General features: G+C 42.5%; 1 protein-coding gene across 1 annotated transcript; it reads right to left on the bottom strand.

The window, feature by feature from the left end:
• Window positions 1–6280: 6280 nt before the first annotated feature.
• LOC109941639 (cytochrome P450 734A1) lies at window positions 6281–8870 on the bottom strand. Its single transcript, XM_020542808.2, has 4 exons — window positions 8175–8870; window positions 7508–7752; window positions 7043–7400; window positions 6281–6946 (listed from the first exon to the last, which is right to left on the bottom strand). Exons 1-4 carry the CDS (start codon window positions 8685–8687, stop codon window positions 6530–6532), a joined length of 1533 nt encoding a protein of 510 aa, XP_020398397.1. The 5' UTR covers window positions 8688–8870; the 3' UTR covers window positions 6281–6529.
• Between the last annotated feature and the right edge of the window lie 5941 nt (window positions 8871–14811).

Here is a 14811-nt window from a genome sequence, read left to right as displayed (position 1 = left end):
GTGTGCTCTGTCCATCAAAAAGTATGCTGACTCCAAGAGGGCTAAAATTATTCAAGATGAAGCCCTGCAATATGCTAAAGATGATGAAGCTGCAGATGATTTGGAGGAACTCCCAAGCCAAGATCTCCTTACTCAAGCCGACATATTGGAAAAATATTTTGTAATTGAGTATGATAGCGACCAGTCAAGGGGTTGTTGATGTTTAGTCCTAAACAACACGATATGAGTATCGTAGGTTTCACTCTAGGGTTGTAGTACTGGTATGCACAAGGTTGTAGTACTGGTATCCCTGCCTTTGTTGCGATCTCAATTTTGATTGTGAGACTTTTCTCATACTCTCTCTTTAGCATTATTCTAGTTGTCGATCATGTCAAAAGCTTGATAATGTATTTTGTATGAACCTCTTAGAGAGTGTCAAGTCAATGAACTATCTTCGAGTACTATTGGGAAGTGGATCTCTTTGATGTATTTGTTTTCCCTAGTGATATCGATGGTGCCGAGTAGCACCAAATTTGGACTTGTGTCCATATCTATAGATGCTAGTAGTTGAGCACTAGCACCTACAATCTTGACTACGTCATCCCTATTCTCTGTTTGGGACTTATATGGAGAATGGCTTCAGCTGAATGCCTGAATCGGCCCGGGAAGCACGGAGCAGATAGAAGTGCACTTTCCAATGCAGTTAGATAGAGAAGGCATGGATGTGATGTTATAATGCTGAAGGACCCCAAGAAGAGATTATGGCCTGTCATTTACCACCATTGCCCGTTATTTGTGGGCTTCACTGAGGGCTGGAAACATTTGGTGGCAGCAAACGACCTTCAGGCTGGGGACGTCTGCGAGCTTGTTTAGGGGATAGACGATGGTGAGCCGGTGTACTATGTCCGGATGTGTGGTCACAAAATTTAAAGCCGTCCCGGCTTCATCTGTGCGCTTCTCTTCTCTTAGGTGGGCTGCTAAGAGCACTTAGTAGCCCACATAAGAGAAGAGAAGCGCACAGATGAAGCCGGGGCGGCTTTAAATTTTGTGACCACACATCCGGACAGAGTACACCGGCTCACCATCGTCTGGCCCCTTAACAAGCTTGCAGACGTCCCCAGTCCGAAGGTCGTTTGCTGCCACCAAATGTTTCCAGCCCTCGGCGAAGCCCACAAATAATGGGCAGTGGTGGTAAACGACAGGCCATAATCTCTTCTTGTGGTCCTTCAGCATTATAACATCACAACCATGCCTTCTCTGTCTATCTGCATTGGAAAGTGCACTTCTATCAGCTCCGTGCTTCCTGGCCCGATCCTGCTCCAGAATTTCGTCCTTCGTAGGCAGTAAAGACTCTGGGACCTCACAGTTACTAGACATTCTGCCTTCCTGTTTGGGGAGGAAAGGAGGGACACGGAGGCGGCTTTGGGCTCGATTTCTTTTGAATCACCTTTTCTCCAAGTTCCCTTATTGATGGAACCAGTATATTAGACTAACAATATATCCTCGGTCGACCCCCTTATTGATGGAACCAGCTGTGCACTAGGTACCTACTAGGATGGATGTGGTCTGCACCGGTGCGTCCAACAGAGTTGATGAAGACGCGACCAAACTTGAATGGCAGACAACGAGCAGCTCCGGTGAAGGGAGCGGGGAGGATAGTTCTAGTGACGACAATCCTTGTCCTCCTATACCTCCAAGGAAGAAAAAAACATCAGATGAGCTTGATGCCGACTATATTCCAACGATGAAGAGGTAAATAGAAATATGCCGACTATATTCTAAAATAATGTTCATATATGAAAGACCATTAATTGTTTCAATATATATATTTCAAATGAAGAGAAGAAAGAGGATGCATGTTTTACACGAAACACGGAGGATGCTCCGATGCCTGAATCATTCGTTTCACATAAGCGGAAACGAGGGCGACGAGGTCCCAATCAGATGAAAGAAGGTGCAGTTATGTACGTAACAAAACTAAATGCATAGGGGTTTCCTGAAGAACCACTTGATGTGGTTACAAAGTTTCGAAATTCCTGCAGGTCTACTGTTAGAGATATAGTGCCAATCACACTTCAAAAATGGAAGGATTTAGATGAAGACACCCGCAATAAGCTATGGGCTAAGTTGTCCGAGTCATTCAAGGTCCCAAAAGGCACAGAGGATGCAGTAAGGAAGTCGATGCTCTCTGCTATGGCCAAGATGTTTCGTGGGTGGAAGGCTGAGATGAATAGGGAATTTGTTAAGAAGATTAAGGTTCCTCCGACCAAGAAAATGGGGAAATCACTCAAGCTCAGTGGGAGGAATTTGTTCGTCAGAAGATCGAACTGAAGGCCAAAGAACTGGGCGAAACTAATTCTCAGAGAGCGAAGATGAACAAACACCCCCATCGCCTGGGGTCAACCGGATATCACCATAAAGTTGTGCAGTGGAACAGGATAATCGAGGAAGCTATAGCTAACGGCACTTTGGACCCAATATTAAAAGATATCGATGAGCGAGCTATTCGTTGGATCTTAGGTCGGGCAGGTTTGAGTGAGGACGGCAAACTTTTGCATCCAGAATTGGTAGGCGAAGTTTCGACAAAAATTTAAGAATATGCAGATAAGAGAAAGAAGGGCGAATTTAAGCCTCGGAGGGAGAATGACATACTAACTGCAGCACTAGGCAATCCTGAACACACTGGACGGGCTCGAGGAATCTCTTCTAAGATTTCCTGGAGAGAGGCGTTTCCAGAGTATGCGGCGTCATATAGGAAACACGAGAAGTCGAAAAGGACCCTTGAAGATACTATTGATGAAAGGGTACAAAAGGCTATTAATGACGTGATGAACAAAATGAAGAAAACAGAATGCATATCATTTGAACTCAAGCCAGGCCACATGAGTCCACCTATAGTCCCTAGCAGCGTAGGATCTGTGCAAGAATTCGTATCGGGCACCAAGTACCCTGTAGACGATATTGTTGAGGACAAGCCTTGCTTTCTTCATATTCCAATCAATCGATCTGGGACAAAAACAAAATAAGCTGCTACTGGTTTGGTAAAACCAGGACTTGTTAACTACAAGGATAATTCTGTCCCGCCACACTATGATGTGGTCCAAGTTCTATAGATCACAGACAGTGGTTGTGAAGATTGGGAGATAGACTTTCCAGTTGAGGGGATCATAACTTTGCAGGAGGCAATGAACGAGTTGGTCCTTTGGCATCGACGCGACATCAAGTTGGGTGATGAGCCGATCTTAAGTCGTGTATCGCGTCATAAGTCACCAACGCCGAATTCAACACCAATGCAACATAAAGATAGTTCGATCATTCCATACCCCATGGTGCAGGAAAATATAGCACCGGCCTCCACAAAAATCGTTGAAACAATCATATGACCTCTTGCGAAGGAACTCGACAAAGGGGACGTAGACAAAATTGTTCCTCAGAATGTCGACGCAAACATCAAAAAGGAAGCAAAGGTTGACACCAATGTTGAAGGGCCAACTACATCAAAGAAAATTCATCAGCGAATCGCCACTGACGATGTCAAGAAACTGTCAGAATCAGTGGCACGCTACCTGCAAAAATTGTAGAGAGTTATGACAAATCAATCAAAAGCGGAATCAACATCTCGTGTAGTATGCACACGGTCCCAAATAGACAATTTCGAAGTATGGGAATAAGATGAAATGATTCATACTCGAGAATCATTACGTCTTAAAATCAATATCCCGATATAAAAGAAGGAGACTGTTCCTCCTAAATTTGTGAATGGGAGGCTGTTCTTGACGACGGTGCAACTTTCTAAGTTGTCGACTCCGGAGATTAGAATGCATGAGTGGTACATGGTGGCTAGCAACAAATACAAACTCGAGGACTTCACATTTGTTGTGCCAGAAGATGCATTTTGGAGCAAAGATAATATAGATCCTGTGCGGCATTTATTCTTTGACGATCTCTGGTTGTTGTACCACCGACAAAGGATGGAAACCAACTACTTAACCCTCTTTTGCTTGTAAGTACCTCTAAACTTTCATATTTGTTAGTTTTGTACACGCACACATAAACGAGAGTCTAACGATTAACACTTTTACACGTAGGATGCAATACATGGATGATAAGAAGAAACAACTTAAGACAGGGTTTCTTGACCCGTTGATGATATCCCAAGCTCGCTACAAAGAAGTTTCTCGGAGACATGGAGAATAATACAAAGACTTGGATGATGATGAATTTGAGAAAGCCGTCAAACAGAATCAGAGAAAGAAAATGAAGGTAATGGCGGCATACATTGGACGAGCCATGTATAATCATGTACAACATGGCAAGGACTTAATAATAGCTCCGCACCACTTTAAGTAAGTTCTCGACATGGGTTTGAACTACAAATTATGGCAATCGTGATCTTAACATGTGTTTTCGTCTATGTCTATATAGTGACCACTACATTTGTATCATGATCTTTCCAAAACATGGTAAAGTCGTGGTCTTCGACTCACTGAGAATGGAAAAGGCTACGTATAATGACTTCTTGAAGATTTTAGAGAAGTATGATTATTATTGCACACTTGTACTTATTACAACTTAACAAATGTATTCTTAATCTCACAATGCTATTCTTATATGTAGTGCATACCGTTTTTATTGGAAAGATCTTGGTGGCGAACATCCAGAGGACAAGCCTAATTTGTCAATATCATTATTTCCATATGGTGACAAACAACCTCCTGGTGCTGTCATGTGCGGTTATTATGTATGTGAATGGTGTCGTGTCACCTTCCATTACATGGTCAATCGTGAGGATGTAAGTTCGCTATCATTGTCTATGTTGCAATTTTTATGTTATATTGTTGCTCATCACATTACTCTTAGCACTACTTGCTTTTTGCTTTCATTGCAGGTTCCTAAATCCAAGATCAATGCTGAATGGTTAGAAAGAGATATGGTTTCCGTCGACGTGGCTAAGGTTGTAAAAGACTTGCTTTATCAACAAGGGCTATTCTACAATACAAATGGAAATTTGCAACACTTCCCAGAACTAAGTTTGTACACGATATCACACAGTGTTTAGATCTTTAGTTAGGAACTTTAGATGTTCAGTTGTCTATGGAACTTTGAGATGTTGAGTTGTTATGCAACTTGATATGTGTATAAATCTGTGTATGGAACTTGATATGTGGATGAATCTATGTATGGAACTTGTTATGCAACATATCTGTGTTTGAATCTGTGTTTGAATCTCTGTTTGAATCTGTTATTAATTCTGTATATGAATCTGGAATCTAAATATGAATCTGGAATCTGTATATTGAAATACAGTCAGACCTATATTTAAAACCGCCTGTGATGTGTGGCTAATACAAGCGGCTAGGATTAGAAACCGCCTATGATGTGTGTCTATCACAGGCGGTTCCTTTAAACTGGACCGCCTATGATGTGTGTCTATCACAAGCAGTTTTTGATTGGCCGTCTGTGATGTTTTACATCACAGGCGGTGCACCACAAGCGGTTCCTGGAACCGCCTATGTAGAGGCTAACTGGACCGCCTGTACATAGGTTTACTGTAGTAGTGTCCATTACTTCATGATCCAATCTCAGATGTAACTATGATTTGTTAGACATTTTTTTATAAATTTACATGAGCTGATGGTGAAAGTGTTTAAATATTAAATTTGACATTCGATTGGATCATCATTTAAAAGACCATGAGACTCGCTTACACCCTTACATAAAATGTCTGATTGCATAGTTGCCATTGCCTACAATTATCAGCATTAGGATTTGGCTTGATTTTATTAATTCACAGCTTCTACAGATTAAGAGGACAATCAGAAACCTTACAACAGAAGACCCCATACATAGGGCTGGAAACGAGCCAAGCCGAGCCGAGCTCGGCTCGGCCATTTCACGAGCTGAGGAACCAGGCTCGGCTCGCGAGCCACACCCTGATATTATATAATTGCACTATATAGTGAATTATTAGTATATAAATATGAAATATATAGATATCATTCATTATTATGAGGAATCTAAATTATTAATTGTCATATATCTATCATGAAACGCTAAGAAACAAATTGACAGCCTATAAAATTAGCCAATATCCATCATTATTTTACATATTAAGTAATTTGATACAACTCGCGAGCTGGAACGAGCCGGCTCGGCTCGGCTCGCTACGGGAACGAGCCCAAAAGGCAGGCTCGGCTCGACTCGCTCGAGTCTCGTGAGCCGCTCCGAGCCGAGCCACTCCGAGCTCGAGCCGGCTCGCGAGCCTCGAGCTTATTTTCCAGCCCTACCCATACAGATGCAATAATTTCAACAAACCCAAGCGGTGAGGCTTGCAGTTCCAAATCGGTATATTCATGCAGGTTCTAGATGGTTTTTGTACAACACATGCCATTTTAGCTCAAGTGTTTGAAGCCTTTAGCAGATTCCTGTAGAGGACAAATCTTATATACAAGTCTTTCATGAACAGGATTGAACAAAAAAAAAGTAGAGTCCTGTGTTCGAAAGAAGAAGAAAAAAAGGAGAGGCCTCATGGATCCTTCACATAGAAGGCTCATATCTTCCGGACAAGAACTTGAGCACCGAACTGAGGCTGGAGGGTGAACACCAGCATCGGTGCATGAGCATAAGACGCCGAAACGGTGAACGCAAACCGCTGAAGGGTCATTGCAAGCGCCACCTTGGCCTCGACCATTGCAAGATTCTGGCCAACGCAGATTGTAGGGCCGATCCCAAAGGGGAAGTAAGCACCTAGGTGATAGCTGCTGCCATCTGCAAACCTTGATGGATTAAACTCCTCTGCATCCATGCCCCAGACTTCATGGTCACGATGGATGTGAATGATAGGGAAGTCCAGCCGTGTGCCAGCCGGGATGTCTAGTTTACCCAGCTTGATATCCCTAGTGGCAGTCCGATTGATAAATGTAGCTGGAGGATACAGCCTGAGGGTTTCTTTTAACACCATAGTTACCTGATCCACATAGCAAAAATATAGCACTATAAATACAGCATAAAATCATCTCAAAAGCACTACAAATGTATGAACTTTTCAAATAGATGGTCTCACAATCTTGAGATCGCTCAGGTTTTCTGCATTAGGGTGCTCATGCTTTCCGCACACTTTAAGAACCTCATCACGGGCCTTGACCTGCCACTCTTGATGCAACGCAAGAAGAAGTGTTGCCCATGTCAACAGGTTCGCTGTTGTTTCCTTCCCAGCAAAGTAAAACGTCTTGCACTCATGGATTATCTCTTCGATTCCCATTTTGTATTCACTCCCAGCTTTGCTGGCTGATAGCATTAACCCCAGCAAATTTTTTGAGTCCTCGCATTTTGTTCCATTGATTTCGATCAATTTGCGCAGGGAGCATTGGATTTCCTGGTTTAACCTCTGCCTTTTTCGGTTCTTCTTTGTTGGTACAAACCTGTGGTGGAACAGGTCATATAATGATATATGTATGTATGTCTAGACACTGTGCCATGCAAAGACCGTGGATCCCACGACGAATGCAGTGGAAAGAGGCAGTCTCACCTGAATCCAGGAATATAAACAGTCCTCATTGCAAGAAGAGCAAGTTGCATCTGTTCCTCCTGCAATTGGAAAATTCGTTTCCCCTCCTCGTAGCTGCTTCCAAATGCCACACAGGAAATGACATCCGCACTCAAAGTGTGGAATGCTTTATGGACATCGATCTCAAACTCAGTGCGGCTCCCACCTTCGGCTTCCCACTTATCCAGAACAGATGATGCCGCAGCTGCTATTTCTGGTATCCAAGACTACAGGGGACAAATGTTGAGTTTAGTGGTAAATGATACCTGATTAGCTGCACCCGTCAGATAACATGCAGATCAGAAAGAAGAAACATTGACCACAGATGAACATGTAGTTATAACTTGCCATGCAAAGTTCCACACAAGGTTCTTGTTCAAGACGAGTATTCAATAAGTTCCACACTTGGGGCGTCAACACCACATTTACTAAGGAAGGACTAATGTTTTCAGCAAAATTGATTGAAAGTCGAAACCTAGTAGTTTTATAAATGAGTTGAAAGAACGCAGGCACATGCTCTTACAAAACAATCACAAAAGTAATAACTTAAGCTCACATTACCACAAGATTTTACCTCCTAGTTGAGGAAGAAAAAAAAATTGGTACCAGAGAGTCACAATTTTACATGTCTCAAGAAACAGCTCCTTACCTTCACCCTCTCCATGTTAAACGCCGGCGAAATCACACGGCGGTGGCGCGCCCACGTCTCCCCGGAGAGCCCGACGAGCCCCTCGCCGATGAGCTGCCTGGCGAGCGGGTTGTTGCCGCCCGAGGCCGCCTTATCAAAGCCCCCCGTGGAGTCGGTCATCACGGCCTTCACGAGCTCCGGGTCGGAGATCACCAGCCGCGGCCGGGGCCCGAACCAGTACACGAACGGCCGGCCGTACCGCGCCAGCCAGACCGCGTACTGCGGCGTGGCGCGGGCGACGACGCCGTTGTGGCGGAAGGAGGAGAGGGGCGCGGACCTGGCGGCGCCTAGTAAGTCGCGGTAGTCGGCTGCGTTACCGGAGACCAGGCTTCGTGGTGGCCACCGGATTCCCTGCCGCCGGAAGCGGCGTTCCAGGCGGAACGGGACCCACAGGAAGGAGTGGAGCAAGCGGAGCATGTACTGGGCGGCCACGAGGAGGGCGGTGAAGAGGAGAGCGGAAGTGAGAGCGGCCATTGCTTGCTAGTGCTATGCTACTCCGGTTACTCTGCAGACTTGAGACTTTTAGTTTTAGTTACTTGCAACGGGGAATCGGCTACGATAGTCGATAGAGCAAGGAGGAGACGCATCGCATTGACTTTGTCGGGGATACTGGGTCGGATAGCCGACTGTTTTGACTTCTCATTCATGTAGTACTACAAAACACGACGGCGGCTTGCTGTTCCTTTTATCTCCTATAAACAGACCATTAAACAGAAAACTGTCCATAAATTATAAACTACGAATATGGATTTGTGTACTCTATCGTATTGCTTGTTGACGCAAAACGGTCTATTCACAAACACAAATAAGGGAAACATGATTACAATTACGCCCCGTTTGGATCGTTGTAACTAAATTTTATTCTAATAACAATAATTTAGGCATATATATCAATTAAACTAATCCGATTTTATACAAAATATATTTGTATACTATTATTAGCAAGATGTCGGAGATATTTATGTGCTATATTTTTACTATAGAGCAGTGAGTCAAAAAACGTCATGTAAGTTACAGAGTAGAAACAAGTTCTACTAATATATAAAATTATTTCACATCTTCCACCTCATAAATTTGAGATAGACTTATATATGAACTTTGAAAAGTGGTGGAATATCAAATTCCAAGCTAAATAGGTTACTTTATTGAGTGAATTCAAATTCCTCTAAAATTAAGGGATCCAAATGCAAAAATAATAGCCAAATTAATCTGGCGAATTTACCAAAATAGGTCATTCTTCGTTGTCGCTCTCCGAAACAGGCCGCTAACCCTGGGCGCATGTAACGACGACGTCCACGCGGTCCTGTACGTGGTGATGGTCCGCAAGCTGGGGCGAGGAATGATGAATATACCAGCGGTTGTAAATCTATTTATACTGTTGTTTCTTACAACCGCTAGTACTAGAGCCCAGTAATTTTTTTTTCTACAGACGGTTAACTGAGAATCGCCAGTGAAAATCGATTTTTATTGGTGGTTGAGCTAAGAAAACCGCCAATAAAAATCGATTTCCACTAACGGTCTAGGTAATAAAAATGCCGGTGAAAATATTTTTTCAAGAAATATAAAAATGGATTTAAAAGTAGCAATGATGTGAGCAGAGGGAGGTTCTTGTTGCGGTTTTTGATCGGGATGGTAATAGAACCATGTAGGTGATACCACCATCCTTCCACTAAGGGACCCCAATTCTACCTAGCTAGGATTAGTCATCTAGGTATTTCTAGCACCGGGGCCAAAAGCCTAGTACTCTTAAAGTGACATCCAGACTGAGTGGGATATATGAATGCATGCTTATATTAGATTTATGGGCATCGCATTTATATATCAGCACGTTAAAACCAGATTTATGAACATCATTTGTAAGCATAGTTCATATCAGATTCATGAATAATATATTACATGTGCTAGCCCCTGAACATCATTTATTAAAACCAGAGGTGCTTCAAGTAGGCTTTTAAAATAAGAAACATTTATAAGACGTAAAAAGCCTTTATGGTCGGAGCCATCAAGTTGCATGAATTATGCATTTATTCATATAGTAATGTTTAAGATCTCCAAAGATAAATATTAAGACAATTTTGTCTAAGACCTAAAGCTTCTAGGATTCATCTACTATTATAAGAAAAGATGAATTACTTGGTTGGGAACGAAGGGATACCGATTGAATTGTCGGTAGCTTGATGTGAACTCTAGTTGATGAGTCTTTTTAGGATATGATAGTCTTTAGTACTGTGTCGTGCCCCTTTGTGATAGGCGTAGGGGGTTTCTAGGAATACCTAGGGCTTGAGCTATCGCTGAGGCGCCGTCTTTTCCATGGATTCTTGGGATTCGGCCTTCCTCTTCAAGTTGCGTGGAGGTTCTTTTTGAGTCCTTACCTATGTATGTTGTTGCTGCTTCAGTCTGATGTCTTCGTTGATAGTATGTTTTTAGCTGTTTGAAACTTGGCTACCATAGATGTTGGAAAGTTTTTTTACTAATTCTATTAACATGCTATGATTTGATAGATTCTTTTTGAAGGTTATTGTTATGGTCTTTTTTGGGATGTCCGAAGTATTTGCCATCTCGCCCCACCATCTTCTGATATAGCTATGTAGGGACTCTTCCTCCATTTGATTAATCTATTGTAGCCAGTGCGGAGTTATGGTCTTGTTGTCCTAGGCTCTAAAGTGGTGGATGAACTTGTATACCATTTCTTCTGGGAGCCTATCGAGCTAGGGGGCTATCCTAATAGCCATTCCTTTGGAATAGGTCAGAAACATTATTGGATGAAGTAATTTGCCATGACAGAGAATCGCCTCTTGCTGATGTGATGGCCAGACAATAGATTTCTAGCCACTCGACTAGGTTGGTGTTTCCCTGATAAGCTTTTAATTTTATAGGGTCAAAGTTCTTGGGCCATTGTACCATCCTTAGGTGATTTGAGAAAGCCCTAACTGATAAGCTTTAAACTAGCGACCTTTGCATGGTGGTTATGCTGACCCTCCTATTGATGCCATCTATTTCTAGTTGGCCTCGAACCTTGTCCTGCATATAGGGCTTATTAGGTCGCCATGTTAGTTAGTTGGGCAGATCTTCTCTAATCTATAGGATATTTTGAGGAAGCAGTGGTATAAGACTATAAGCCAATTGATTAGAAGTTTGGACTTAATGATAGTTTGAGTTGGTGTCGCGTGGATGATCTGGCTTTGGAAGTTGATTATTCTAGTGAACTTCGAGATATATGGCTCGTGGGTCTGAGACCCACTCATCTCTTCCTGCACCAATACTGGTGGGCGAGTTGTCCAAGATTAGTCCTAGTGGTGTGATTTCTTTGTTCTAGCATGAAACAGGCGATCTCCTGCCCCTGGTTCTGTTCAGGACAGGTCTTCACATAGTATAGTAGGGTCTCCTCTACAATCTTGTCGTAACGTTGACTCTAGCACGAGCGTTTCTATGACGGGGTGAGTTGCCTGATGCTGATTGCTAGCTACTTGTTCAGGGTCATACTATCCTTCCAGATGCCGGATTGCTGCATCAGTTTGAAACTCACCTTCTTCTAGTTTTTCACTTGGATTCGAACCTTTTGCTATAGTGTCATTAGGGTCAGAATTGGAGTCATAACTTACATCAAATTTGATGCTATACTCCAAGTCTGATTCCGTGATGTCATCACGCCTGGATTGAAGTACAAGAGAGGTTTCGTTCTCAAGGATCTCGACTCCTCTCGATTGGTCATGATCGTCGGTGTGGCTGGGTTTGGAGCCATCACTCCTAGGTTTGCTCCGTCATCTTCAAGATTAAATTGTCACCTTAATCTTCTTGTATTCGATTTATGGACATCGTTAGACCTGTTATGATCAACGCTACCCCTACCTAGCGCACCAAGTATCAAGGAATTCTTGGTAGTTCTTGATGAATTTACGAGGAGTATGCGTGTGATCAGTAATTTGATGGTAAAACACAAGAGACACGAGATTTATACTAGTTCGGGATCTCTAGAGAGATAATACCCTACGTCTAGTTTGTCTGTGGCTATCTTATGATTATCGTCTATGTACCCTTGAGGGACACCTCCCCTTCTTTTATAGACCAAGGAAGGGTTTTTTTACAGGAAAAATGGATATAGATCTCTTTCTAAATAACTAGATCTTTCTCTATCTCCAGCCCCTTATAACGCTGGCATTGTTGTTACAATGAGGAATACATAGATGAACCTTTCTTCTTATCATCCAATCTTCTCACTAATACAAAATCCTAGGTGTTTAAGTCTGAATCCGAGTGGCCAAAGAGATCCAAACCAAGAGCAAAAATGTGGTGAGTCCGCAAACTTGCTCTCCGAACTGCTTGAGTGCTTGAGGGTACCTATAATACATATCCTTTATAGGCAGCTAGCATGGGATGGGTGACGAAGTCCATCAGAGCAGTAGTAAGGCCGATGTCAATTATGTTGAGCTCCTCTAAAACAAGATTGTCCTAGACCTTAAGGAAGGACATGAAGGGGGAGTAGCATCAGATGATGATGTTGACATGCTCAAATTTTTTAGGCTCTAGTGAATATTAAGGACGAGGATCAAATAGCTGAAAAGACCATCCCCTTCTACTTGCAATAGTAGTCGTTGACGTGGAGGTCACCCTAGAAGAGTGTGTGTAAGGTGCATCAAGCTAGAGGGTATGGGTCTCTTGATTCCCGAGAAACTGATTCTTGAGGACAAGCCACAGGTGGTGCACTATTTCATCGCTCTCTTTAGCAATCTGGTGTAGCTCGAGGTAGATGGTCCTAGAGATCTAACAAACAAAGGCGATGTCCATCTGATCCCAACATGAATCAATGTCTGACAAGACAAGGTCGATCAAGGTGTACTACTTTAGAACAAGCAACACCTAATCACGTCGACATGGATAATTTTCAGAGCACATGAGGATGTCTGTCACCAATTTTGCACATCGAAAACAATGACTACCTAGATGTGGAGATTAGTGACGACGACTGTCTCGTAGTCTGTAGCGTGGTCATCCTGTGATGGAGAACAGGTGGTCGTGGGGCTATAAGCCCAAACCTTATCAGGCGGTAGTCGCCTTCTGCTCGAGGATAATGATGGGGGCCTTCTCCTACTTGAGGAGAAGGGTGACTGCCTGTACGTGAGCGCATGAGTGCAGGAGGAGATGGGAGGAGATAGTTTTGTTTTGGTGACGTGACATAAGGTAAGAGGAGACGATCATGGCCCTAGAGGGACGACTACCCTAGATAAGTGATGATCCTTAGAGGGGCGGCAATTAGGAGAGAAGTGGGAGCAAGATTAGATTCATGATAGGTTAGAGTAGGTATTGTCACGAAATTAGATTATATTTCATTGAGCTCCATGGATTAATTATTTATCGTGCATAAGACAATATAACTTATATCTACATATATGAACAGTTGGGCGACCTTATAGCCTAAATATAGTTATAACACCCAATAGAATATGACTAAATCTAACAACTAATGTAGAGAAAGGGCATGCATTAGATTTCAAGCTTCTCAATGATATTGCTGCACAATTTTTCTAATATTAACAACTAATACAGAGAATGGCCACACATCAGATTTTTTAAGCTTATGAATAATAATGCAGCACAACTTTTTTAAAAATATTGTTGCAAACTATAGTAAGTAACAATGATCAGACATGTTACTTTTTAAACAACAGTAAGCAACTGAGCGGCATGCTTCTTTTTAGGGCTAATTTGGAAACTCAAATCTCCTTCAAGATTAGATGAGATTGAGGGAGAATTAGTTCATTTTTTGTTCATTTCTCTCCAATCCTTGACGGGGTTTGAATTTTCAAACTGGCACTTAGGATTGTTTAGTTTGAAGGTGATCGAAGTGGATTAAATGGGAAGTGAATTAGTTTTCTCCTCAATTCCCTCTAATCATCTTCAATCCACCTACTTCTAAACAAGCCCTGAATTAATTTTAGAGTGGGTTGGTTCCCCACGTGAAATTGTGTCTAAGGATAAAAGAAGGCAGCCCATGCTTGAAAAGGTTTGGCCGTGCAAACAACAAAACCAAAGGCGAGCTCTGCAGCTTCAGTTAGCAAAACAACTTTCTGGCATGTCACAATTATGTCTATCAAAAAAAGAAGTTTGTCTCAGTATTTTGCTTGCCAATTTCGTTTGTGGCAGGTCAGCTCTTTTTGGAGGAGTGCGACAGGTCCGTTCTAGCTTGGGCCACCGAACTCAAATGCACGTACCTTTTTTGCATAGATAGATACACATTAGAGTAGCTGAGTTGTGCACAGAATGGAGGAAGATCACTAATAAATTCCGGAGAAAAGACAAGGAAAAGATAAAAACAAGAACCAGTACCGTAATTACTCAGATAAATTCAGCCATGATTCATCAAAATGTGAGAAGAGTTTAGAGCCAGGGTACATGCGGTACTTCGCTTGTTTAGGCCTGCTTCCTCAGCACTGCCAGCGGCATCCTAACAGGATGTTTGGTTCGAGGGGCTAAAGATTATTCACTATATTTTAGTCTTATTTAGTTTCTTTAGTTTAGATACTACAATTTAGTTCCAATCTTATTTAGTTCCCGGGACAAAGTATTCAATACTTATTAAATGACATGTAAGAAGACCAAA

Source organism: Zea mays, chromosome 8 (assembly GCF_902167145.1).
Source record: "Zea mays cultivar B73 chromosome 8, Zm-B73-REFERENCE-NAM-5.0, whole genome shotgun sequence".
Classification (NCBI taxonomy): domain Eukaryota; kingdom Viridiplantae; phylum Streptophyta; class Magnoliopsida; order Poales; family Poaceae; genus Zea; species Zea mays.
Note: the sequence above shows the minus strand (reverse complement) of the source record. Positions and strands in the feature narration are given on the sequence as shown.